Consider the following 24,639-nt stretch of genomic DNA (forward strand, 5'->3'; position numbering starts at 1 on the left):
ATTAAATTGCATAAGTAGAGGAAAAAAAGCAAAAAAATAGTGAGGTGGTGTATATGCGTTCAGAATGATGGTGGTGGGGAAGCTGCTCCTAAAACATTGGAATGTGTGTCTTCAGGCTCCTGTATTTTCTTCTTGTTGGTACCTAGTACCAGAGGGCACAGCCTCAGAATAGAGGGACGTCGGTAGTGAATCTGCAGATATCATTGCCACCGATGGCTATGGAGGCCAAGTCATTGTCTATACCTAAAGCTGAGGCTGATAGGATCTTAATTAGACAGGGCATTAAAGGTCATGGGGAGAAAGCAGGAGAATGGGGTTGCAACGGATAATCAGCCATGATGGAATGGCAGAGCAGACTTGATGGGCTGAATGGCCTAATTCTGCTCCTGGGTCTTATGGTCGTATAATGCCTTGTTTGTGCACCAAGGAGAGCTCCATCATGCAAAGTGGGCAGACTGAGACCAGGAAATGGAAGTCAAAGCATTGAGAAAAACTGTACCAATATCACAAAGGAATGACCTATTTCAGACTGAACTGTTAGGTACAAAAAGGGAGAACAAATTATCTAAGGCTGCTAAATTCAATACTGGGTCCCAAAGACTGCAACGTACTCAGGTAAAAGTACGCTTTTCAGGGTCCTCAGTGTGGGGATGAACACTCACCCTATCAAAGATATTCTCTTAGTCATATCCATCCTCCAGCTTTATTTGCGACTTTAAGCCAAAATGTTCTCAAAAGGTCTATGACCCGAAACACTAAAATCAAGTAATATTCCCAACAATGATAGTGGAGTACAACACAAGCCATCATATTCAGCAAGAAATGCCAATAGAAGATCTTCCTTAGCTTCCTCCTGAGATTTTCAAGAAAAAGCTAAGAGTACTGGATAGAGCAAAGGCTATGAGACCAGACAACATTCCAGCTGCAGTACTGAAACCTGTGCTCCTAAACTAGCTGTCTCTCTAGCTAAACTATTCCACTACAAACAGCGTTCACTCTAAAAGAGCCCATCATGAAAAGGAGAAATGCAAACCAGATAACCGCTATCCAATCAGTCCACCCTCAACCATCAGAATCGCACCACTGAAATTGCTATAAAGTGGCACATTCATTACTGACTGGCTCACTAATATTGCTAAGTTTGGGTTTCACTATGATCATTTCACATCAGATCTCATCACAGCATTTGTTCAAAAATAGAACAAAGAGCTGAATACCAGAGACCGCTGAGAGAGCCTCCAGATGGCTATGGATCAGGAGGGGTGATCTGTGAGCCAATGCTGCTGGGTCGCCTGGGCAAGAGTGTATGATGTTGAAAGACCCGAAACATCCGACGACCCCAGGTTACATCACTAATGATGTGTCCCAGTGCATCCACAGGATGTATCTCAGAATCACTAATTTAATTGCACGTCAACCCCCAAGCACAAAGGCAACATATATGTGAACACCATCAACTGCAAATTCCCTCCAAGTTTTACACCATCTTGATTTGGAGATATATTGCTGCACCTTCCCTGTCAACGCATCTAAATCCTGGAACTCCTTACCCCATTGTACTCTGGGACTATCTTCAACACAAAGGGTCAAGATGGTAGTTCAACACTAACTTCAAGAGCAATAAATGTCCTTAGCAACAACGCTCAGATCCCCCAAAATTAATATTAAGGGAAATTTTGATTCAAGCTTCCTTTCACTTTGCCACCCTGAAGTTAACAGACCTAGATTAGCTTACCTCACCTCAAAAATGCGAGATACAGATATTATAGGGGGGTGGAGATGATGTCTTAGGCACATATATATAGCTAGGGTGCCCGAGACGTTTGCACAGTATTGTATATGGTTTCCTTGACCCTGGAGAGGAGGGGATGCCCAGAATAAATGAAATTCTTAAAACTTATAGAGATGGGGAAATTATGCAATCAACTTTGTGGATGTCAAAAATATCAAATATTATTAAAAATCTTAATATAAATTTACCATGACTTAATTCCTTGCAGCCATTGCTTTTCATTAAGATGAATGGACATGTTGGTCTTGTCTAAGCTCTCATTATTACTTCCTTAGCAGCATACACAAACCACTGAGGAACTCAGGTCAGGCAGCATCCATGGAGGGAAATGAACAGTTGACATTTTAAGCCAAAACTCTTCATTGGGGCTGGAAAGGAATGGGGCAAAAGCCAGAATAAAACAGTGGGGGGGGGGGGGAGCACAAGATGGCAGGTGATAGGTGAAGGGAAAAGTAGTTGGGTGGGGAAGGGGGTGTTAAAAGGGAAAGATGTGAGAGCTAGGAGGTGATAGGTGGGAGAGGTTTAGGACTGGTGGTGGTGGTGGGGGGGGGGAGGGTTTAAAAGGAAAAGATGAGAGAGCCAGAAGTTACTGCAAAACAGAACAAGCTGGAATCCATTGGGGAAACAAAATTCAGTACTAAGGGCCTATAGTCACCACAGAGTATAGCTTTGAGTATAATGCATCAGAATTTGTTGATAAAAAGTTGATGCATTACATGCACAATCCAAAATGTGATCAAAATGTTGCCAATATATTAAGTGAGTGATTTCTACTATTGTTGGAAAAGTACACAAGCAGACTGATTTTATGCAATGAGAAACTGGTAACTGTTGGTATTCAGTTAGCTCTCATACACAAATCACAAAGATGTTAACATCAACCTATTTTATCACTTCCTTCTCTTTTTGATGTAAATACACCTGAAACAATAATGCACTTGTCTTTTTCCAATTTAATGTACTGCATTCAGTGCTCACACTGGATAAATCAAACACAGACAAGGTGACTACTTTGTAGAATACCTCCATTCAATTTATAAGAGCATGGTGGAGCTTCTAATTGTCTGCCACATTAAATCTCTATTTCATTTTGACATCTTGCACTATTTTAACAAAGCTCAACTTATGCTCAAGGAACAACATTCGACTTGGAATATTACAAGCCTCAGAATTCAACAATGAAATTAACAGTATCAGATATCCAGCCTTTCCAGTTCATTTCAGAATTAGCTTGTGCTGATGGAAGATCATCAGCTTATTATAACTCTGTTGTCTTCTCTTGCTGGCTGACTTGATAGGTACTTTTAGAATTCTTCTTTATTTCAGATTTTCAGTAAGTGAAATGTTCTGCATCTCAGTTTCAGCACTGCCCCCTCCCCATCCTCCCAATTCACTTCTTCCAGATAGCTGCAATTTACATACCTTCACTGATATTTATATCAATCACTTTTTGTCTCCACTCCACTGTGAACATTCCTTTAATATCCTTTGTACCTTCCTCCTTTCTTTGCAACTTAAAACACACCTGTTTCCTGTGCTCTGAGGAAAAGCCAAACATCTGATTTTTTTTTCTTCTCCCACACAAATGTGGCTGAACTAGCATGTCTTCCCAGCATTTATACTGTCCTTATCCAACAGTCTGTGGTTAAGAAAGCATACGGTGTATTGGCCTTCATCAATCGTGGAATTGAATTTAGGAGCCGAGAGGTAATGTTGCAGCTATACGGGACCCTGGTCAGACCCCACTTGGAGTACTGTGCTCAGTTCTGGTCGCCTCACTACAGGAAGGCTATGGAAACCATAGAAAGGGTGCAGAGGAGATTTACAAGGATGTTGCCTGGATTGGGGAGCATGCTTTATGAAAACAGGTTGACTGACTTGGCCTTTTCTCCTTGGAGCAACAAAGGATGAAAGGTGACCTGATAGAGGTGTATAAGATGATGAAAGGCATTGATCATGTGGATAGTCAGAGGCTTTTTCCCAGGGCTGAAATGGCTGCCAAAAGAGGGCACAGGTTTAAGGTGCTTGGGAGCAGTACAGAGGAGATATCAGGGGTAAGTTGTTGTTGTTTTTTTTTAAAAACGCACAGTGGTGAGTGCGTGGAATGGGCTGCCAGTAATGGTGGTGGAGGTGGATACGATAGGGTTTTATTAAAGAGGTTTTTGGATTGGTACACGGAGCTTAGAAAAATAGAGGGCTATGGGTAACCCTAGTAATTTCGAACATAGGGGCATGTTTGGCACAACTTTGTGGGCTGAAGGGCCTGTATTGTGCTATAGGTTTTTATGCTTCTTAGTCCTCAAGGTCTTTTACTGCCATTATCCTCAGTTTTAGGTTTTAGATAAAGCCTACCTATTACATTACCATTACATTTTGCACAGAGAAATTTTTTCCAACTTCACTCCTGAAATGTCAAACTATACTTTTAATTTAACTATCTATTGTTAAACTCATGAAACTGAAAATAATTTCCTCTTTGTACTTAATTAGCTCCCTTTAAAAAATCTATATTCTAAGAAATATACAATTTACTGTCATCTTTTTGTTACCTTTGTAAAATTCCAGCTTACAAATTACATCAGTGCCTGATTATAAAATCTGTTCTTATTATTTGCTCTCCTTTTAATCTGTATTAGTCTGTGGGGGTAATAGTGTAAAAACCAAATGGACCATGTTGAGCTGGTTGTAGTTAGCTGTTCTACAGGTAAGCAGAAAAACACATAACAGAGAATGGACAATCCATCTCTTAACATTAAGTCTACTTGGAATACAACAATCACCTTAGACCTGGGATCTAGGTCACAAATGACTTGGGATCAATACACCATTCATTGGAATTGGTGCCTGTAGACTGGAAGAGAAAATATTTTTATTGACTGTTAACTCATTGATTTTAAATATTATGCAATGCTTAATGTAATCCTGAGTTCTTAAATCTGTTTTTGAGACTACAAGACATAAGAGCAGAATTAAACCATTCAGCCGATTGAGTCTGCTCCACCATTCCATCATGGCTGCTTTATCATCCCTCTCAACCCCACTCTCCTACCTTTACCTGGTAACCTTGACATACTTACTAATCAAGAATTTATCAACCTTCACTTAAAATATAACCAATGACTTGACCTCCACAGCTGTCCGTGGAAGTAAATTCCACAGATTCACCACTTTGGCTAAAGAAATTCCTCCTCACCTCTGTTCCAAAAGGGACATCCTTGTATTCTGAGGCTGTACCCTCTGATCCTGGACTTCCCTGTTATAGGAAACATGTCCTCCATTTCATCTAGGCCTTTCAATATTTGATAGGTTTCAGTGAGATGTTCCCTTATCCTTCTGAACTCCAGCAAGTACAGGCCCAGAGCTCTCTGATATACCTGATTTTTAGATCCCCCCCCGCCCCCTCCCCCACAAACTGCAGGGCGACTTCTATCACATTACGATCACTGCTCCATTTGGGTTCTTTTACCTTAGGGTCCTTAACCAAATCTGGTTCGTTACACACACACCCAATCCAGAATTGCCTTTCCACTAGTGGGCTCAACCACAAGCTATTTTATAAAGCCAACTCACAGGCATTCTGCAAATTTCTTCTCTTGGGATCCAGCATCAACCTGATTTTACCCAATCTACCTGCATATTGAAACCCCCTATGACTATTGTGACACTGCTCTTTTCTATCTCCCACATCCTTGAGACCTGAATACAACTCCCGACAGGGTCTTTTTACCTTTGCACTTTCTTAACTCTATTCTGCATCTTCTGATCCTATTTCACTGCTTTCTAAGGATTTAATTTCATTTTATTCTTAACCAGCAAGACCACTTCATCCCCTCTGCCTACTGGCCCATCCTTTCGATACAATGCGTATCCTTGGATGTTAAGCTCCCAACTGTGATCTTCTAGCCGTGATTTGATGATGGCCACAATGTCATACCTGACAATATCCTATAAGAACATCTGCCTTATTCCGTATATTGTGTGCATTCAAATACAGCACTTCCAGTCCTGTATTCTTCATCCTTTTTGGCTTTGTCTCCATTTTACCATAAATTGAATTCTTATTCCTTTCCAAATGTTTTTATTTTTTATTTATTCAGGAGACTTTCCTAAATGCTCCTACCATTTACTTTATCCTCACTTTTCGAATCTACTGAAACCACGCTCCCCACAATTTATTTTAAAGGCACACTTCAATCTTTCCCACTGACTGCAATTTTAACCTATCAACTGCCTTCCCTTCCTCACAGTCTCACTACATGCTACAACCATTTGGACATCAACTGCCCCACCCTCTGCCATATCACATTAGTTCCCATTCTCATGCCAAATTTTTTATTCATATTATATATATTTTAATTAACTTGACAATGTTTTAAAACTCTTTCCAAAAACATTTCTCTGAAAGAAGCTTAGCCTCCAGCTTCATCTACTCTTTAAGGCTGTTCTGGACCAAGTTATCAAAACTATGGTGCCTGACGTCACTGAAGAATTACCAGATAAAAGAATGTCATCCTGATCAACCTCATCTAAATTTGCTCAGTGCAGGGTGAGATAGCAGGCTAGTTCCAGTTCAATTTCATCTGACATGTGGTTTCTTTCTCCCTTTCCCCATTACAGTACCCATTTTATAATCTTGTAAAATACAATGAGATTCTTTGGCTGAGCAGTCTAAAGTAGGAGTCACAACATTAAATTGATTTGAAAAGGTACCAGATGTTTGGAATTTTCTGCCTCTGAAGGTTGCACGTAGATTCACAATTGATGATACATCAAGGTAAAATAATAGAATTATATCCTAATCTCAACCATCCCTTTACATATGATTACAACTTTGAACTATATCGTAGTAAACTTAAGTAAAAAGGCAAAAAAAAAATCAGCTGTCAAACATTAAGAATTTTGAATTGTTTAAAGAAGGTAAGAAAAACTTCCACAAATTAATTAAAATGCAGCCATTTCTCCTCCCTGCAAGGATGAAAATCGGTGACACACGATGCCAGAAAATAGCAACATTTCATAAAATTTTATTGCTATCAGATTATCTCAACTCATCACAAGTGTATCGGCACAGAGTGATAACAAAAGGGAAAGAAACTTTTAAATAAAGAAACAAATCGACTAAGAATCACTAAAGATTTAAAGATCAAAATTAAAAATCTTCCTTTTTTGCATTTTATTTGCAACAATAAAATTAAACGACTAGAAATAAAGCTACATGGAGTAACAAAGCATATTTTGTGTATTACTGCAAAAATGATCTTGAAAAGATTGTACCACTTGGTTTGATATGTTCAAGCCACCAAAGCACAAAATACGTTTTTCAAACTTGTTAACTATTTCAGCTACTGAAAACTTTAAAAGTGATTAACTGATAGATTAGTTATATACAAACTCTGATAAGTTACCAAATTTTACTTGAGCAACAAAGCCCCTGGTATACTCTGCACCAATTAACCCCTGATAGGTTGGAGTCAGTAAAATCAACATCATTGTCCTTGAGTGAGAGGCAAGAAAAGAAAAATAACAAGAAACTCCAATTCCTAATTTCTAACTCTTGGCATGCTAGAAGAGCATGCAATTGGGTCAGAATAAAATTATTCCTTGCAGTTGTAATCTGACAGCTAGAAACATTCTTGCTATTCACAGTCAAGACCAACACATTTCAATTACTTCAAATTACTGTTTTATACAAATAGATAGATAGATACTTTATTCATCCCCATGGGGAAATTCAACATTTTTTTTCCAATGTCCCATACACTTATTGTAGCAAAACTAATTACATACAATACTTAACTCAGTAAAATATGATACGCAGAGGGGGAATTGGTGCCAGCATCATTGGAACATCAGTAGAAGCCATGACCTCAAGGTAGAATTCAGAACATAGTAGGGAAAAATATTAAGAATTTGGCTTTACACCCATCATGCAATTCCTCTTTCAGTCACACCCCAGAGTTGACACCGAAATTGACTGCATTATATTTTCAAAGATATTATCCGGGGTGGAAGGAAGGTATGAGATCTGTTAATTTAAAGAATGGAAGCTAATCATTCAAGAGTGTCATGGCTCTGGATTTTCTGCTCTAGTACTAACCACTTAACTGTACTTAAACAAATGAATGACTATTTCCTTTGAATAAAAGTTAAAATAACCCTTTTCAATTTTCTGCTAAACATGTTGCACAGCATTCATATCCACAAAAGGAAAAAAATTGACAAATATTAGAAATGACAATATGATTTCAAACAAGATATTTGCTTTTAAACTCCAGTTACTAGATACACAATTACTGTATATTGAAAACATGATAGCAGCCTTTGATTAGTTCTTCATGGTAACCATTCCGAATGGGCAAATAACTAATATAGTTTCAGCGCACTCCTTTACATCCTTGTCAACTGTGACCCTTTTGCAAATATGCTAAATTGTGTATCTGACTCTACATTGAAGGGAAAGGAGAATTTTAATGATATTTTGCAGCTTTACAAGAAACATTGCAAAAAACTGTAAAATAAGTTGAGTAATATTGAGCATTTACAGTATTTTGGTTATCCCACTAATTATTAAAAAAAAGTGTCTTCAGATCAATAATATTTCTGTTAGTGATGAAAGTTAAGAGTTTGCAACAAGTCCTCAATGAATACATTTATAATTTTCTTTTTTAAAAAAAGCATAGCTTAACACTTTATGCTTGTATTAACCTGTAAATAGTTTGTCCTTTAGAAAATTAAAGGCAATTTAAAGTAATTTTGAATCCATTAAAAGAAAGCATAATTGCTGCATTGAATTTTAGTTGGGTAGAAGTATAGTTCTAACTTAATAGTCAAACTACTATAAATTGGCTCACTTTCCATGGCAATTATTAATTTATCAGGAAGATAGATGTCAGGGAAAGTACTGAAAGGCAAAATTGAAAAAACAGGTATGATGTGTCAGATAGTTTGAAGTGTGTATATTCTAATGCTAGGAGTATTATAGGGAAAGGTGATGAACTTAGAGTGTGGATCAGTATGTGGAACTACGATATTGCAGCCATTACAGAGTCTTGGCTGAGAGAGGGGCAGCAGGAATGGGTGATTAACGTACCAGGTTTTTGGAGTTTTAGAAAAGATAGAAACAGAGGTAAAGTAGGGGGTGGGGGAAAGAATTGTACAGTCGGCCCTCCTTATCCACGAGTTCCGCATGCGCGAATTCAACCAACCGCGAATCCAAAAAACCCAGAAGTGCTCTTCCAGCACTTGTTCGATCCTTTGATGGAACAAAGTCTCGGTGTCACCCGAGGGATAACAACATGCCTACAACCACTGCAAGATTTGTTCGATGATGCAAAGAAAAAGAGACAGCTTCCTATAACAGTGTTTCTAACTAAAGCATCTGCAATTCTGAAGTCTTGACGTTCAACGTTTGAAGATCCTCAGCCCTCAACCTCCACAGTTCCTGACTTTAGTATTATTGAGCCTCCTCCAAAGTGTCCTTATTCCCTAAACAAGACAGTGTAACAACTACTGTACAGGTATCACAAGTTTTACTTGTTGTTTGATCATTGTTCGCCTCATGTCTTGTTTGTTCGCTGCTTGTGTTGTGAGCGAGAGGAACATGTACAGTTTTTTTTTGTCAATATTCCATAAACATAACAGTGTAACAACTATTTACATAGCATTTACATTGTATTAGGTATTATAAGTAATCTAGAGATGACTTAAAGTATACGGGAGGATGTGCGTAGGTTATATGCAAATACTACGCCATATAAAGGACTTTTTTTTTGGTATCCGCAGGGGGTCCCGGAACCAATCCCTCACGGATAACGAGGGCTGACTATATGACTAATCAGGGACTATATCACAGCTGCACAGAGTGGAGACCTAACAGAGGGTTCAGATACCGAGTCCATTTGGGTAGAATGGGAATGGGAACGGTGCAATCACACTGATGGGATTGTAAGACAGGCCTCTCTCCCTCCCCCCACCCCCCATTGGTCACCGGGACATTGAGGAACAAATATGTAAAAAGATTAAGGAAATGTGTAAAATTAATAGGGTTGCTATCATGGGGGATCTCCACTTCCCTTATATAAATGGGACCTTCTTGGTGGAAGGGGATTAGATGGGACAAAATTTGTTAAGTGTATCCAGGAGTTTCTTAAAATCAATATGTAGATGGTCCAACGAAAGGAGGGTCTGTACTGGACTTGGTGTTGGGTAATGAGCTTGGCCAGGTGACTGACCTTTCAGTGGCTGAGCAGCTAGGGAAGAGTGACCACAACTTCTTGACTTCCAGGATAGCTATAGATAAGGACAGATGCTTATAGGAGAGTCTTAAATTGGAGATGGCCACATCCGTCATGTGGAGGGTGTTTAAAGATCAATTGCACAGAGTACAGGAAAAGCATGTTTCTGTTAGAAAGAAGGGCAGGGATGGAAAGACAAGAGAACCTTAGATGTCCAGAGGTATTGAATTTAGTCAAGAAAAAGGAAAAGTATGCAAAGCTTCAACAATTAGGATCAAACAAAGCACACAAGGATTATAAAGAAGCCAGAAAAGAACTAAGGGGAATTAGAAAAGTCAGAAGAGGCCATGAAAAGCCTTTGGCAAGTAGGATTAAGGAGAACACCAAGGTGTTCCATATATACATTAAGAGCAAGAGGATAACTAGGGAGAGGGCAGGACCACTCAGGATAAAGAGGACGACATTTGGATGTGTAAAATGTGAGTGAGGTACTTAATGTGCGGTGTTGTCCATGGAGGACGAGGAGTCTGAGAATTATGAGAAAGTAAAGGACGCCATTCTTCGGACCTATGAATTGGTACCTGAAGCGCATAGACAAAAGTTCAGAAATTTAAAGAAAGGGTGGAATCAGACGTATGCAGAGTTTGCCTATGAGGAGGGTGTGCAGCAGAATTGGTGGAAGAAAATTTTTGGCGTCTCAGGGAGTTAATTCTGATTGAGGAATTTAAAGGTTGTGTTTCGGATGATATCCGGATGTATTTGAATGAGAAGCCGAATAAGTCCATCTCCGAATTTGCTAGGTTCGCAGATGAATATGCCCTAACTCACAAGACAAAGTTTTCCTCGAATAAAAGTTACCAGAGAGACTGTGGGAACAGTACAGAAAGCCCGCCGGCTGAGGCAGAGATCCCGCCGGGAGCTAGTGGTAAAATTAAGGAGGAGGAAAGGCAAGACGGCAGGAGAGGTCCTGGCTTGACCTGTTTTAATTGTGGAAAGGTGGATCATATTGCATCTAAGTGCCTTGCTCCGAGGAAGGAGATAGGAAAAGGGAGAGCAGCAGTCCCTGCAGGATGTATTGTGGTGATCAGTAAATCGACGAGAAAGCCCCAGGTAGACAGAATACGAGAGGGGCCTGAGAAATGTATTTCAGAAGGAACCGTGTCTGTGAAAGAGGGAGACACACCAGTTCCAGTGCGGATCTGGAGAGACACGGGAGCTGAACTGTCATTGATACGCAGTACAGTACTAGGTTTTGGTCGCAAGACTGGAGAGGTAGCTTTGAGAGGCATAGGAAAAGGGACAGAAGCGATGCCCTTGCATAGGATCATTATAAATTGTGAGCTGGTATCTGGACCAGTTGAAATAGGGGTGCGATCAGAATTTCCGAGAACATCCTTCTGGGTAACGGTTTAGCTGGTGGTGAAGTCTGGTCGGCAATGAAGCTGACGAGCCAGCCTGTAAGTGTTGAGGACCCACCCCTAGGTTCCAAGATCTATCCCGCATGTGCGACCACTCGCAGCATGTCGGAAAAGGCAGCTGAGAAAGAGACCAGTTTAAATCAGGCCAGTATCGATTTGGCCGAGACGTTTTTACCGACCCTGTACCAAGAGGAGTTAGAGGGTGGTAAAACGGAGAATAGGAAAGTGAAAGAGAGTAGGGGAGAGGAGGTAGACCTGCCCTTAGCCAGGAGGAAATTTATAGAGGCACGGAGTAAAGATGAGAAACAGATAAGGCTGTTAAAAGGTCCAGGGTTGGACATGGATGATCTGTCTGGTTTGGCAGAACTGTTTGAAGAAGTTGAAAATTTTAAATGTGTTCCCGATAATGAAATGAGGGCAGTCCTAGATGAAAAGGATGCCATTACCTTGAAGAAGTCTGCTGGGTTGGCAGATGAGGTTGTTTCAGCCCGCGAGGTTGAGTTTACTCCGGAAGGCAGTTGCCCAGAGAGGAACTGGGAGGATCAGGGGAACTTAGAATTTGAAAAGGGTACGGGTATTGAAAGCCTGGAAGAGGCAGATGTCCCGTTTGAGTGTGTTCAAGATGTGGATGCATGTGGTACTGAACCTAGAAATGAAACTCAGGAAAAGTCTGAGGTATTTGATTCAGTTGAAAAGGAATGCAGTCCTTGTAGGTCAGATGGACTTGGTTCAGTGAAGAAAGGGTTAACCTTGGTACTAGTGGGAAGTGAGAATTCCCAGTTGTTTGTGTTCGAAGGTGTGTTAAAAGTTAGTGAGGAGATAAAAGGTGGTGATGTGAATCTTATTATTGAAGGAAAAGGGAAAAGTGTAGTTCCTAAATTGAATGAAGAAAATTTAAAGTCTGGATTGGTGTCAGAAGCAGTAACCAGGCTGCAGAGACAATGGCTTGGTAACACGGTGCCTGCGAATCAATTACAGGTTGATTTGGAATGTAAAGGTGCCCCACACGCTATTGTTATTCAAGGGTGTGGTGTGAAGAGGCAGAATTTGAAATGCTGTTTGGACGAAGATCTTAAATTGAAAACTAACAGCATGAAGGGTCCTGAAGATGAAACTAACAACTGGCTTAAAATTAAAGAATTGTGTGGAAATTTGGAAAATGGTCTAAGTTTGGAACACATTGTTGATAAAATAACTCCTATGAAAGGAGCATGCAAACACCTATTCCACACTAGTATACAAGTTAACCATGTGGGAGTTAACTGGAAAAGGGGCGAGGGTTGACGGGATGCCATTTTGAATAACAGTGCCCGGTTTTAAGGGATTTCGACAAAGCATGTGAATAATAAAGACAACCCCCATGGGAGATTGACTGTTAAGTTTGAAAGTAAAATAAAGATTAGTATTTGCATGAACTTTTGTAATATACACGTAAGCTAAGATAACAACTCTTTATTTTTTGTTTGCTGAAGGAATAAAAATAGGTGGTTATTAAATTGGAGTCTGATGCTACAAGAATTTATTAAGGTACAAGATGTTAAGATATTAAAGGAAGTGACAATGTAATCGCTAACTGTTTAGATGCTGAATTGAATGTATAACTGTATTACTCTGTAGTGAAAAAACTCTTTTGTATTGTGTTAGATTCTGAAATCCTGTAAGACTCTGTATCAATTCATTTTTACCGGTGGTAAAAATCTTAGAAGGAGGGGGGTGTTACGAATGTGCCACAACTCTGAGGGGCCGAAGGGTACAAAGTCGCCCCCCCCCCCCCCTTTTTGAGAATCACAAGAACGCTACTAATTCGGGTCTGGGACCCAGGAAATGAGAAAGAATCCACAAGGTTTGGAATGTGTTCTGGCCTCAGCGAAACAAAACCATTGATAATGGCTATTGTCTCTTGGAGACGGAATTGTGTATTGAGTACTGTATTATTCATTGAAGCCCCTCAGGGGACGACCAGAGTGGGCTGGTTGAGAGATTGCATCATCCCAACCTGATTGACATCTGAGACCCCGTGAGTAAGGATAAAAAAGGGTCTGGGGAACAACCCCTTTAGACGCACCAGGAGAAACGCTAGAAATCCCGTGACAGCGTTTAATAGCGACAGCCGGTGGGGGCTCGTGTGCGTCCTTCCCTTGCCTGGGATTGGCGGGCTCACCATGGAAGAACGGCTTAGCTAAAGAAGAGGCCACAAGGGAACGGCCACACCAACGAGACTCCGACGGATCGAAATCATAAAAGGAAAGCCGGCAAGTTTTTCTCCCAAAACTCTCTCTCTCTCTCCAACCATTGGCAAACCCAGCGGTCCCCAAAGGCTGCAGCCTGCATGAACTGAGCGAACTTTATATTTCCATCGGACAATACATTATCCCCAAGACAACGATAGAGCTATTTCTTATTGATTATTATTATACCCGCACTTTTAGATTTAGTATTGACGACGTATATTATCTGTATATTTGCATTGATATTATTTTTGTGTATTTTTACTAATAAATACTGTTAAAAATAGTACCATCAGACTTCAACGGACCTCTCTATCTTTGCTGGTAAGTGACCCAGTTACGGGGTTCGTAACACTAGGCACAGACAAGACCCTGGAGGACTCGCTAGTAGCCAATGTTGTTACCTCTATTTAAAAAAAGAGAACAAGGGAACATCCTGTAAACTATAGGCCTGTGAGCCTCACATCAGTTGTAGGGAAATTGCTGATGAAAATTCTTAGGGATAGGATATATGAGCATTTGGAAACCTTTGGCCTAATTAGGGAGAGCCAACATGGCTTTGTGCGGGGCAAGATGTGTCTTACCAACTTGAATGAGTTTTTTGACAAGATGACGAGAGAGATTGATGAAGGTACAGCAGTGGATGTTGTCAACATGGACTTTAGTAAGGCCATTGACAAAGTCCCTCTTGGGAGTCTAACCCAGAAAATTAGGATGCATGGTGTTCTTGGCAAATTGGCTGTTTGGATTCAGAACTGGCTTGCACATAGACGACAGAGGGTAGTGGTTGAAGGAACATTCGAGCTGGAGGTCTGTAATTAGCAGTGCTCTGCAGGGATCTGTGCTGGGATCTCTTCTGTTTGGGATGTATATATATGACCTGGATGAAAGTGTAGATGAGTGTGTTAGTAAGTTTGCAGATGATACCAAGTCGGTGGTGTTGTGGATAATGTAGAAGACTGGCAAAGATATAAATCAATTGCAGATATGAGCAGAGAAATGGCAGATGGAGGATAACCCAGATAAATGTAAGGTGTTGCACTTTGGTAGGGAAAATGCAAGGAGACAGTACATTGTTATGGGCAAGACCTTTACCAGTGTTGCTGAGCAGAGATCTCTTGCAGTCCAAGTTAATTCTCTATGAAAGTGGCTACACAGGTTGATAGGTTAACAAAGCTTACCAAATGCTTGCTTTTATTAGTCGAGGCATTGAATTTAAAAGCCAAGATGCTTTGTTGCAACTTTATAAACTCTGGTTTGGCCGCCTGCAATTTTGCATACAGTTGGGGTTGTCCCACCATAGGAAGGACGTTGAGGCTTTTTAGAGGGTGCAAAAGAGGTTTACCAGGATGCAGCCTGGTTTAGAGGGCATGTGCTATCATGAAAGTCTGTACAAACCTGGGTTGTTTTCTTTGGAGCAGCGGAGGCTAAGGGGAGATCTGATAAAGGTTTATAAGGTTATGAAAGGCATAGATAATCAGGGAGTATCTGTTCCCCAGGGTACAAATGTCTAATATCAGAAGGCGCGCATTGACGATGACAGGGGCGAGATTCAAAAGGGATGTGAGGGGTAAGTTTTTTTCAGTGTCGTGGATGCCTGGAATGTGCTGTCTGGTATGGTGGTAGAGGAAAATACATCAGAGATTTTTAAGAGACGTTTAGAACATGAACTTGAGGAAGATAGAGGGATATGGACATTGTGTAGGGAAGAGGGATTAGTTTTCTGGGGTTTAAAAACATTTAATTTTTACCTGGTTTGGCACAACATTGTGGGCTGAAGGGCCTGTTCCTGTGCTGTACTGTTCTAGGTTTCATGTTCTAATTAGACAATATAACAATTATCAAACTAGCTCCAACTTACATTTTCTAATGTTAAAATGAAAAAATGTTTCATTTTGAAGTGAGTATATGTAGGTATATAGTTGACTAGTATGATCATGCAACTTTGTAACCATGGGATTAAAAAAAATCTGTATTCCAAATGGTTCCTCATTCATATTTATATTGATTTCAAAACCTTTTAAGGAGCAGCTGCTTTACTTTAAAAAATATAAATAAAAGACACAAGTATTTTCTTATTATGGCCAATAAGATAAAATATAATTGTGTTTCCCCGAAGTTCCTTTGCTTAGTAACTTGAAAATGATTTTTGTATTTTAATTAAATAAGAACTTTCAATATTTTCACCTTTGTATTTTTATTATAAAGGTATATGTTATTAAACTCAATATAGAAACTTTGGAGAAATTACAATTCGTGAGAGCTAACTTAATTGAAGATGTGTTTGTTACCTCAGTGGATGATAGATTTAGGTAATTTTAATCAATGATTAACAATTTCTCCATATAATCAAGTTCAACTTGAAGAAACCTCAATTCATCAAACTTCATTAAAAAAATAAATTTAGAACAAAGGAAGAAGCAATTGATTTTTTAAATATAATCAGAGCTGTTGAAAAAGCCAGTAGGATATTCAACTTAAACACTGTTCCAGTTACAAACCTCACCCCAGATTTTATATAAACTATAACTTAATTTACATGTTGCATACTTACTGCTGACATTAGAGCCAAACAGTACATAGTGTACATACATTAATACTATTGCTTCTGGTTCATGCAAGAGGGAAATAAAAGAAGAGAGGTGTTATTTACCCATATTAGCCTGGCTTATTAAGTATATTTCAATGTTGAAAGGTTAGTCTGACGTGCAGGCCTGGTTAGTAAACTATAGTTGAAGGTAGTATTTAAAGCACGTGGGAATTTTTTTTTAGTGTGAAGAAAGCATCAAGAGGATTGATTTAAACTGTTAAGTGTTTAGTGCTCTGGTAAGAAGTCACCTGAACATAAGCTCTCTCACTGAATCTTACCTTGGACTTACAGAACTGACAATTAATGATCTAAAGGGGAAAATAAAACAATGAAAATAATCACTTTGATACAAAGTTGATGTGCACAGTTTAGGAAAGCTCTGAGTTTGCCATTTCTACAAATAACAAAACAGGTTGAAAAGACTGTTTAATATCAATACAACCAGGGAAAGCTAGTGTAATAAAACAAATTTATGAAGGACCACCACGGTATAAATCTTAATTTGTACTGTTTTAAAAAAAAAAGTCTGTTATATATTTTGTATGAGCTACAAATTTTAAACAAATTTTAAATGTTTTAAAGGGCATATTTGAATCTTACTTATCCAGTTTAAAATATGAAATCCTTTTGAAAAATGAAAAAAAAGGTATTTTTTCAGAAAGAACAATTTCTCTTGCCTACGAAGGTCCAGACATACAGTGTTTTACAAATCCATAATAAACTCTAGATACCAATCTAGTTGTTGGTTATTGTAGACTCAACATAATTTAATTTAAAAAAGCAACAGATATCTATTAAAATAACAAAAGCGCTTGAAATTAAAGTATCAATATTATGTTTAGTAGTCAAATGTTACAAATTAAATATATAACTCCAACTAATATTCAACTGTTATGGGTATTTAACAAGGAATTCAAAAATATTTGCTGTTACCTGAGTCAGATGGTAAATGATGGCAAGGAGCTGGACAGAAGACTTGCGCAGCAAAATCCTCGAAAGTAGTTGGCTCTTGGTGGTGTTGTACAATTGTTTCGAGGTATCGAGCTCGTTCCTCATAGCTGATATTCAAATTAAGTATGAACAACCTAATTAAACCAACCTCAAAAAATCCAGTGATAGTTATGTAAATATTGCGACCATTCATGTCAACAGGAAACAAAATATTTCTACCATAAAAAATTATTTGGGAAGTATCTTGGCTTGGAATCACAGTGGAGTTGTAATACAATTTATGAAATTAAATAAATGCAGGAGAAAATTCAGATTTCAATCTCTGAATTTTAATTTTTAAATGAAATAGCATATGTACAGAGGGCAAAGATTTATCTGCATTTGCTGGCAACATATTTCAACCTCTACTAAAGAAAGTGGATACACTTTTGTTGAGATTTCCAGTTCTCCTGTCACAGGTTTTCTAGATCTCACAGTTATATAACTAATGAGTCTATAGTTAAGACTAAGTATTACTTGATAATAAAATTCTAAAAAATAGGCTACCAGCAGCTCTATGAAGATTATTATCAAAAGAAATTTCACTTCACTCTGATTAATAAAAATAACACTATATTCTGCTTTCCGTTTTCCTTTTTATTACCTTCATCAATTTATATATGGAATGATCTGACTGGGCAACACACAAACAAAACCTTTTCAATGTATCCTGGTGCAGGTGACAATAGTATACCAATTCAATAAAACCCCCAAAGCAACCCACCTGATGAGAACAGATTTTCTAGGATCAGAAAACAGCATATTGCTCTATTATTTCCTTAAACACTGGTCAAATTAAAAAACTGATAAATATCTGACAAAAATTTGTATCAATCATAAATACAGAAAGTCAAGATATATTACATCTATCCAAACCAGGATTAGAGAACATGCTTCAGCTACTGTTTACACTGGAATAAATTAAAGAATGAGTTTAAATGACATTACAAGCAATAGTAGATAAGTTTCCTGAAACTATTGAGAGAGCTATAGAGCAAACATGCCATTTAGCCCACTATGCCCATGCTGACCTTCTTGCTAATTTCCATAATCTCATTTGCCTGCATCAAGACTATATCCACCCAAGTCTTCCCTATTTACTATGAGTACTCAGGCAGGACTGATGTCTAGTGTTAGATGTCTAAGAGTTAGATAGAGCTCTTAAAGATAGCGGAGTCAAGGGATATGGGGAGAAGGCAGGAACAGGGTACTGATTGTGGATGATCAGCCATGATCACAGTGAATGGCGGTGCTGGCTCAAAGGGCTGAATGGCCTACTATTGTCTATTGTATAGTGAGGCTATATGGGTAGAACTGAGGAATAAGAAAGATATAGCTGCATTAACAGTCTGCAGGATTTAGAGTAGCAAATTTGTAGAGAGATCACAGGCTGTTACAAGAAACACAATGTTGTGATAGTAGATGATTTTAACCTTCCACATATTGACTAGGACTTCAATACTACAAAAGGGCTTGATGGGAAAGAGTTATCAAATGTGTTCAGGAAAGTTTCCTTAATCAGTACATAGAAGTCCAAACTATGGAGTGTGATACTAGATCTCCTCTTAGGAAATGAGTCAGGGCAGGTGACAGAAATTTGTGATGGAGAACTTTTTGCATCCAGTGATCATAATGCCATTAGTTTCAAAGTAAATATCCAAAAAGTTAGGTCTGGTTCCCGGAAGAGATTCTCAGTTGGAGAAAGGCCAAATCTGATGGTATCATAAAGGATCTGGCAAATCTGGATTAGGCCAGGATGTTTTCTGGCAAAGGAATACTTGGAAAGTTAAATTTTGAAGAATACAGAGCTTGCATGTTCCTGTCAGAATAAAAGGCAAGGATAACAGGTTCAGGGAACCTTGGTTTTTGCGAGATATTGAGGCCCTTGTTAAGAAAAAGGAGGTTCTCAGCAGGTAGGAACAAATGAAGTTCTTGAGTAGTACAGGAAATGCAAGAGAATGTTTCAGAAAAAAATCAGGAGGGATAAAAGACACAAAGTTGCTCAAACAGTCAAGGTGAAGGAGAATCCTTGGGGCTTCTACAGGTATAGTAACAGCAAAAGGAAAGCAAGGGATAAAATTGGTCTTCTGGAAGATCAGAGTGGTAAACTGTGTGGAGCTGAAAGAGATGGGAGAGATCTTCAAGATGTAAATAAGATTAAAAGAATGTAGAGAAAATTTACAAGGATGTTGCCAAGACTTAAGGATCCATGTTATAGGAAAAAGATCAGAGTGGTAAACTGTGTGGAGCTGAAAGAGATGGGAGAGATCTTCAAGATGTAAATAAGATTAAAAGAATGTAGAGAAAATTTACAAGGATGTTGCCAAGACTTAAGGATCCATGTTATAGGAAAAAGTTGAATAGGTTAGGACTTTATTTCCTAGTATGTAGAAGATTAAGGGGAGGTTTAATAGAGGTATACAAAATTATGAGGGGTATAGAAAGGTAAATGCAAGCGAGCTTTTTCCACTGAGTGTTGGTGAGACTACAACCAGAGGTCATGGGTGAAGGGTGAACTGTTGAAGGAGAACTTATACACTCAGAGGGCAGTGAGAGAGTGAAATGAGCTGCCAGCACAAGCGGTGGATGCAGGTTCAATTTCAACATTCAAGAGAAATTCGGACTTTTACATGAATGGGAGTTGTGTGGAGGGCTATGCTAGGGGTACAGGTTGATGGGGCAGCATGAGGCCAAAGAGTCTTTTTCTGTACTGCAGTGTTCTATGACTCTATGATTAATCTATATTCCAATGTGAAAACTCTTCTGTGGTAAAGTGCTCAAAGTTACAAAATTTAATTAAATAGTAAACATGAACAGAGCCTTTCTGCAAATTGCAATGGCTAAAACATCAATGAAAGGGAACATAAATTGCAGGCAGCTGAAGCCATCAAATGCTAAATAAAATCCCAGAACAAATTATTTTAATCCAGAAATTGGCCAGAATACACTTAGAACAGTTTTGGGCCAATAAAATTTATGCTGGCATTGGAGAAGGTCTAGAGGAGGTTCACGCAAAAGATTCCGGGAATGAAAGGGTAAATGCATGAGGATCATGTGATGGCTCTGGGCCAGTATTCACTCGCAGTTTAGAAGAATGAGAGGGGATCTTATTGAAACCTGTCGAATATTGGAACACCTAGATAGAATGGATGTAGGTTAGATATTTGTTATAGTGGGTGAGTAACGGACTAGAGGGCACAGCCTCAGAATGGAGGGACATCCATTTAGAACAGAGATGAAGAGGAATTTCTTTAGCCAGGAGTTAGTGAAGTTGTCACAGGCTGCTGTAGAGGCCAAGTCATTAAGTATATTTAAAGTGGAGGTTGATAAGGTTCTTGATTAGCCAGGGCGAGAAAGGTTATGAGGAGAAGCCAAGAGAATGGGGTCAAGAGGGATAATAAATTAGCTAGGGAGAGAAGACTTGACAGGCCAAATGGCCTCATTCTGTTCCCTTGTCTTATGGTCTTACATTTTAAAAGTGATGTTCCTTCAACTCTACCCCTTCTGAAATGATAGGCATTAAAAAAAAAAGTTAAACATTATTGGAATAATTTATACTGCAGATATGCAAAGATGTTCATACTATGATACTAGAATTCTCTGAGAAGAATGTCAAAAGAAATAATACTGAATCTCCAAATGGTAGAATATACACATTTAAAATATTTACATATTTGTAATATAGGTGGTGTTATTTAAATGGCACAAATATTAAAATAAATGGTTGTTTTAAATATAATTACAAATTGTAAGCAGTGAAATACAGTCTTTAATTACTATTGCCAGTTCTTCTATCTGAAGCACTCAGAATTATGCAAGACCAAGCTGGGCTACACTGTATGAAGATCCATTTCCTTTTATTACTGAGTATGCAGTTCATGGGTAGATAATGCAGAACGTGAGGTTATGGATGCTACTGAACATTAATTCTTTAATATAACTCATCACAGTAGTCAAAGTATAACAAGCACCACCACAGAACACATAAATTGTTGAATCTCAGTGTTTACCATATTTGATAGAATGAAATCTGTGATTTAGCAAAAAAAGGTAACTATACTAAATCAATATAGTTAAAATACAACACATAGTCTGGTTATAATGTGGGTTAATTAAGAATTAGGCAGAACACCCAGTACTACCTTAACAAAATTTGTGAGTTGCCTAATGACCAGAAATATATGACAGATGCTAAAGCACTGCAGTCACAGACTGTTAATAGTTGGCAGAGTCAGTTTAAGGGAGTACTGTGTATGACTTTTTTCAAATATGGCAATTATTAACCCAGTTGCCTTAGTAAACTGCATCACCTTCCAAGGAGACTTGATATGGTGGATGTGCAGAACATGTTTTCTCTTGTGGGAGAATATAGAACCAGGGGTCATTGCTTAAAGATAGAGGTCTGACCATTTAAGCCAGGCACGTGATGACAAGTTTTCTCGAAAATATCATGTAACTATGGGATTCTCATCAAAAGATGGCAGAAAGAGAGTATTTGAATATTTTAAGATTTGAGGTAGGTAGATTGTTTTAAATATAAGTGTACAGTTGCTTTGCTACAGGAAGTGCCACTAAGCTATTTAACAATCAGGACAAGTTAAACAAAACCATTTAAGCAACAAAATAGCATATTCACACTTCAAAGTCCACACAATCCACATCACTGGAGATCAACTAATAATAAAAATGCATGTTTTCAAGTGATGCAGCAACTCTTAAGTAGTGAGCTGTCAGCTATGGCACTATTTGATTATTTTTATTTATTTTTTTTACACACAAGTTCATCTGGTCGTCATGAGCCATGTTGTATGACATAGGTGATCATGGTCTTTTCATTACCATGGTTGTTCTTGGCAAACTTTTCTACACGAGTGCTTTGCCACTGCCTTCTTCTGGGCAATGTCTTTACAAGACTGGTGACCCCAGACATGACTAATGCTCTTCAAAGATTGCCAGCCTGGTGTCAGTGGTCGTGTTACCAGGACTTGTGATATGCACCAGCTGCTGATATGACCATCCACCACCTGCTCTCATGGCTTCATGTGACCTGCTCCACCTTGCCCAAAGGTGACCTGTTGGCAAGCGGAGGGAAGGAGCACCTTACACCTCCTTTCATAGAGACATATGGCACAAGTACATAACAAAAATCTGTAGTAATTTTCTGTCCACTAAATTTAAAGGATAATATGACAAGAAGTTCCAGGGTCTACCTGGCCTACACCTGTTCTTAATTTGAATGCTTGCATACAGCACTGCTCAAGTAAATTTTACATGATATATAAAATGTAGACAAAAAGAGGTAGATATTCACAACTTATTCCTGATGCCTTCTTTCTGATCCTGAAGCAAATATTTCAGTATAACATACTGTAAATCTTATTTTTCAGTAACTAAAATTTGAACTACTTTGACCACTTTCAAGACAGGTTGTAAAGTACAAAGGCAAATAGATTTAGAAACAAAATCAGGTTTATTATCACTAACATAACATATATCATGAAATCCATTGTTTCGCAACAGCAAGATATAAAAGTAAATAAAAGTGCAAAAGACGAATAACGACTTCTGTACCTTTAAACTGTTTCTAACACAAAATCCTTACAACCATATAAAAATAAAGACAAACTCACCAAATTCACCTAAGTAAATTAAAGTTTACACTTTTTGTTTAAAATGCTAAATACAACTTAACAATTTATGTCAGAAGACAAACATTAGAAGACTGAACTGAGCAGCCTCTGAACAGAAACTGGGATGGCAATGAAAACCATTACTATCTGAATGGTGTCAAGTTAGGAAAAGGGGAAATACAACGAGATCTAGGTGTTCTTGTACATCAGTCACTGAAAGTAAGCATGCAGGTACAGCAGGCAGTGAAGAAAGCTAATGGCATGTTGGCCTTCATAACAAGGGGAGTTGAGTACAGGAGCAAAGAGGTCTTTCTGCAATTGTACAGGGCCCTGGTGAGACCACACCTCGAGTATTGTGTTCAGTTTTGGTCTCCAAATTTGAGGAAGGACATTCTTGCTATTCAGGGAGTGCAGCGTAGGTTCACAAGGTTAATTCCTGGGATGACAGGACTGTCATATGCTGAAAGATTGGAGCGACTGGGTTGTATACACTGGAATTTAGAAGGATGAGAGGGGATCTGATTGAAACATATAAGATTATTAAGGGATTGGACACGCTAGAGGCAGGAAACATGTTCCCCGATGCTGGGGGAGTCCAGAACCAGAGGCCACAGTTTAAGAATAAGGGGTAGGCCATTTAGAACAGTCAGGAAACACTTTTTCCACCCAGAGAGTTGTGAATCTATGGAATGCTCTGCCTCAGAAGGCAGTGGAGGCCAATTCTCTGGATGCTTTCAAGAAAGAGTTAGATAGAGCTCTTAAAGATAGCGGAGTCAAGGGATATGGGGAGAAGGCAGGAACGGGGTACTGATTGTGGATGATCAGCCATGATCACATTGAATAGTGGTGCTGGCTCGAAGGGCCAAATGACCTACTCCTGCACCTATTGTCTATTGAATAAACCAAACCATGCTCATGCCCTAATCCAGTCAGCAATGACAATACTTTGCTGCCTGCTTATTTACACATGCATGCTGTTTACTGGCTTCTCACCTCAGAAGATAATCAATATAGGACAAATTAAAAGACAACCCGCATTAGGTAAAAGCAGCACATTTTTGCCGGGGGGGGGGGGGAGGGTGGGAGGGGTGGTATGGCACTATTAGACTGTATAGATCATGAAACACAGGAACAGAACTTGACCAATTTGCCCATTGAGTCCCGTCTGCTATTCAATCATAGCTCATTTATTTTTCCCCTCAACCCCATTCTCCAGTCTTTTCCCTGTAACTTTTGATGCCCTTATAAATCAAGAATCTATCAACTTCCGCTTTAAATATACCCAATAACTTGACCTCTACCGCTGTCTGTGGCAATACATTCCACAGATACACCACTGTCTGCCTAAAGAAATTCCTCCTCATCTCTGTTCTAAAGAGACATCCTTCTATACTGAGGCTGTGCCCTCTCCTGCTAGACTCCTTGACTTTTGGAAATATCCTCTCCACATTCACTCTATCTAGGCCGTTCAATATTCCATCATTGTCACCTAACTAAAAGAGAAATTATTTATTTTTATTTTATTTAGAGATTCAGCACAGTAACAGACCCTTCCAGCCCAAGAAACACGAGCTGCGCAATTACATCCATGTGACTAATAAATCTATTAATCTGTAGATATTTGGACGTGGGAGGAAACCTGAGCACTGGGTGTGAACTCATGGGGACACAGGGTGAAGTACAAACTCCTTACAGTCAGTGGCAGAATCGTACCCGTGTCACTGGCACTGTCATAGTGTTATGCTAACTGAATAATG

The 24,639-nt window shown here is 38.9% G+C and overlaps 1 protein-coding gene across 11 annotated transcripts in view; it reads right to left on the minus strand.

Annotated features, from left to right (window-relative positions):
• Window positions 1-24,639, minus strand: part of ralgapa1 (Ral GTPase activating protein catalytic subunit alpha 1) — a 202,987-nt gene that overhangs the window by 8,871 nt on the left and 169,477 nt on the right. For 10 of the 11 annotated variants that reach the window (XM_073039975.1, XM_073039978.1, XM_073039977.1 and 7 more), the window contains one exon: window positions 17,196-17,320. In XM_073039975.1, coding sequence (XP_072896076.1) covers window positions 17,196-17,320 — 125 coding nt within the window. Of the gene's footprint in view, window positions 1-16,540; window positions 16,571-17,195; window positions 17,321-24,639 lie in introns of all 11 variants that reach the window. The other variant, XM_073039979.1, reaches the window with a different exon arrangement.

This window comes from Hemitrygon akajei, chromosome 3, assembly GCF_048418815.1.
Source record: "Hemitrygon akajei chromosome 3, sHemAka1.3, whole genome shotgun sequence".
In the NCBI taxonomy this organism is placed as follows: domain Eukaryota; kingdom Metazoa; phylum Chordata; class Chondrichthyes; order Myliobatiformes; family Dasyatidae; genus Hemitrygon; species Hemitrygon akajei.